The 4,023-nt window shown below is 26.3% G+C and overlaps 1 protein-coding gene across 2 annotated transcripts; it reads right to left on the minus strand.

Moving 5' to 3' along the window:
• Positions 1–118: 118 nt before the first annotated feature.
• Positions 119–3,629, minus strand: LOC117241668 (apoptosis regulatory protein Siva-like). Of its 2 annotated transcripts, XM_033507640.1 has the most exons (4): positions 3,383–3,629; positions 3,115–3,308; positions 2,786–2,943; positions 2,489–2,683 (listed from the first exon to the last, which is right to left on the minus strand). In XM_033507640.1, the coding sequence occupies exons 1-4, from the start codon at positions 3,498–3,500 to the stop codon at positions 2,638–2,640; spliced, it is 516 nt and encodes a 171-aa protein (XP_033363531.1). In that variant the 5' UTR covers positions 3,501–3,629; the 3' UTR covers positions 2,489–2,637. The 2 variants fall into 2 exon arrangements, with proteins under 2 accessions (XP_033363530.1, XP_033363531.1); XM_033507639.1 differs by lacking the exons at positions 2,489–2,683; positions 2,786–2,943; positions 3,383–3,629 and adding exons at positions 119–1,505; positions 1,583–1,677 and having other exon boundaries at positions 3,115–3,251.
• Between the last annotated feature and the right edge of the window lie 394 nt (positions 3,630–4,023).

Raw genomic sequence — 4,023 nt, forward strand, 5'->3', positions numbered from 1 at the left:
AAAAAATGAAACGAGAAATAATTGTGTAGTATAACTTGTACGTTAATATATTATGTTTTCTCTGTATTTAAAACTAAACTATGTATATAAAATACATTTTCGAGATTTATACTATATATTGTTAAGTATGTATATATATCTTCAAATATTTATAGTAAAAAAATATATAAAATCTTGTATAAATTTAAAGAGTAATATTTAAATATTATAATATTTTAGTTGTACTGATTGGCCATATTAGCATGCAATGGAATAAATGCATTTGTTTGTGACAGAATATCATCTGAGATCACAGTTGAATTTGTATCGTTAACATTAAAATCTCCCTGAATATTACTGACATCCTCGTTGGAAACATATGGCAAATTTTTGTTGCTCAACACAGAATATGTCTCTGTACGAATAGGTAAGTTTAAATTACCTTGTTCTTCTAAATGATTTCTTGTCAACTGATGAGGAGCAACCAAATTTTTCATATCAAGACATGATTCTAAATTATTGATGTGAGGAATACAAATTGATTGTACATTTTTTGATTGATAATTATTGTTATTATTGATAGGAACCACATTATTGCATTTATTTAAATAGCAATCATTGTAAAAGTTTGGATTCAACGAAAAATTGTTATACTGCAACGAATAGTGTATATCATTTTGTTGTGGAATTTCACTGTTGGTTAAATTTTCATATTGTGTATCAGGTATGTTACAAAGTAAATTCTTATTCATATATCTGCAATTTTGATGTTGTTCAGAGGTAATATCTTGTGACTTTATTAAATTGCATGAAAACTGTTTCTTTTCTGCATCAGAAACTTTCTTAGCATCTACTTTGGATTGAGCACAATATTGTATATCGTTTAATATATCTAAGTTATTATGTGATTGCATATTATAGTTCATATATAAATGATTATAATTGCTACTGTGTAAAAAGTTCTGATCATTATAAAGATGTTTATTTTGTATTCTGCTGTCTATATTATTTACTTGAGGGGTTTCTGTACATTTCAGTGCATCCTGTTTTACATTTGATTGCAGAATTTCATACACCTTTGGATTTTCTTCTGCATGTTGATTTTTATCAACGGTGTTAGAATATGAATTTGCAATTGTTTCCCCACTGTTTTCAGGCTTTGCTTTTTGTATATCAGAAAACTGATCATAACAATGATTTTCTTTAAGCATATCATGTGTATTAACAAGAAGGCTCGTAAATGGTGGTAAGTTCTTATTAATTTTATAATGTCCATCGGATTTATATTTTGCAAATAACATATATAATTCATCTTGTGTAAGCATTGAATATTTTAAAGATTTTTTGAACAATAGATTTAACTGCTGAATTTGATATTTATATGCTTTCGCATTATATTTGAGAATCATGTTTGAAACATTTATTTGTTTACTAACTTTCTGACACTTTTTTGTGCCCTTCTGTTTTACCTTTTGTTTCATATTCATTTTTTGGGATAAATCGTATTCTGTTTTCTCTTTAACATTCTATAAGTACACGATCTACTGTTAGTTTTAATTTCTATCGCTAGTAATAAAATTTTAAGATAATGTAAATATCTTACCAAAATATTGTCTTTTGATATGTTATTAGTATCTCCATCTTCATTGATTTGTACCGGTAACTTTGATGCTTTCCTTCTTTTAATCATATCAGTATCTAAAATATATATATATAATATATAAAGATATAAAAAGAAATTTGTAATATAATAATTAATCTAACTTTATCACGTCGATTTAAAAATAAAATGAGAAATCCATTTCACACTAATTATTAGAATTGTATTCTGAAAATAATTTTTAAATTAAAATGAACGATATAAATACATATTATATGGAAATGTAATTTTGTGATACATGTAAATGCAATATAATAACTGAAAGTAATGTAGATATTAATATCTCCTACCGTTGCTGGACTAAATTTAAAATCTTTCGTTTGAAAGGCGGCTTACTTACTGTCACTCAGATTTCTTAGAGAACCCACGTGAATATGCGATAACGGTACGTATATATGTATACAGAAATACAAATACGTTCCCGCTCTAAGTATTTATTTTATTTGAAATGTTTTGTTAATTTTCTTATTCATTTACGAAATTTAAATTATTCAATACAACTGATCATTTGCAATATATCGTGTATTATAAATCAACGATTACTGATTTCTTAAATCATTCTGAATTTGTCGAAATTATAGTAACGTTTTATCATACGTATTTTAGTGAATTTCTCTTTTTTATGGGGTATTATCTGAATGATAGTCTTTTGTTTTTCCCTATTAGTTTTAATTTGTACATTTCTAACTTCCAATGAAGCAATGTCATAATTGTAATGAATTTCTGTCCAATTTTCTTCGTGATGAACAACAAACATAACATTTATTACATATGCAAAAGTAAGTTCACATCAAATAGTACATATTTTTTTGAATGACAAGAATAGGATGCGGGAAGGATAACAGGTAATTCTTTCATTTAATACACTTAATACTACATTGTATATATTGTATTATAATTAATTTTTTTAATTAATTTAAGATCCTTTATATTAGCCAATGTGAGTAGAAATATGTAACTTACAAAATGAGTATAAAAAATATACATATATTTAAGCCCTATTTATAACAATTAAGGCATTTAGTTTGTTCTTCGTAATCATATCTGCAAAAAAAAAAAAAAGAAGAAAATAAAGAAAAATGAAATCCTCCAAATATTTATATATACATATATATATATATATATTCCAAGATTAAGCTAACTTACGTAGGCAGGGAACAGTTTTGACAAAATAGTTCTGAGCAACTAATACACTCAAAGAGACAAGAATTACATAAAATTTGATCACAATATGAACATTTGCTGAACATGCTTTGATCTATCACTCGACTGCATTCACAAAGATCATACTTTGGTCGAACATCCTTACAGGATATAAAGGAAAAGAGAAAGGTGTTAATTTTATCATATTTTAAAATCTCTATACATATAGGTTGGATTATATTGGATTAATGATAAATCTTTGTAATATCGATAGTAACAATAAATTTATGATAGACAGATTTTACTATTGTTAATAAGTGTAAATAACTTACCTTTATAGCTTTATCCGCTCCTAATAATTCTAGTTTACTATTCAACACCATTTGTTTTGAGATACGTTCATTTTTGGATTTGCACGAAGAAGGAGTTTTCGATGATGGTACATCGATAGAATTCAATTCTATAGAAGTATTTAATCTTCGCGACAGTACTTTTACACCTTCTTTCAATAAATCCATTGTTTTATCTATATGAAATAGAATAAACAGAGTGTATATTATTATAATATCGGTTGATATTCGTATATTATAACCTCCGTACCATAAACATTCTTCATTCGTTCCTCTTGACAGACGCCGTTGTCTATTTGCTTCTGGCCTACGTGTACTTTTAATTGGGGTAGTAAATTATCTTCAAAAGGACATGGACGTTTCGGCATTCTTTAACTTAATTTAACTTAATTAACAGCAGTTCAATAAACAAATGCAGATTAAAATTTTCATAATATCGTACCACGGAAAAGTTGACTCGACAGAGCAACCAACCATATAGCTCATACAGAAGTTTATATATATATGTAGTCGCGTAGTTTGATGTAGTGTCGCACTCTTTCCACCTTTCTACCTTATGCTTAAATTACAAATTCAAAACAAAAACAAAGTTAAATACATCTGTCGTTAGATTATAAAGTTTTTAATATGAAATTACTTGCAATTATTTAAGTTGTTTTTATAATTGTTTTCATAACGTAAAGAATTTTCTTATACATATAAATAAGAGATTACTATGTACATAGATCTCTTAACAAGCATATGTGTGTGTATATGTATATAAATGGATGCAATAAAAAATAAATACATATTTAATCATTAGAGTTTAACTATTTGCTATATTGTGTTGCATATATAAAGTGTGTAGAGGTGATATTTATATTATAATTTAGGAATTAAGTTTACAACGGA

Source organism: Bombus vosnesenskii, unplaced genomic scaffold, assembly GCF_011952255.1.
Source record: "Bombus vosnesenskii isolate JDL3184/JDL3185 unplaced genomic scaffold, Bvos_JDL3184-5_v1.1 scf7180000016261, whole genome shotgun sequence".
Classification (NCBI taxonomy): domain Eukaryota; kingdom Metazoa; phylum Arthropoda; class Insecta; order Hymenoptera; family Apidae; genus Bombus; species Bombus vosnesenskii.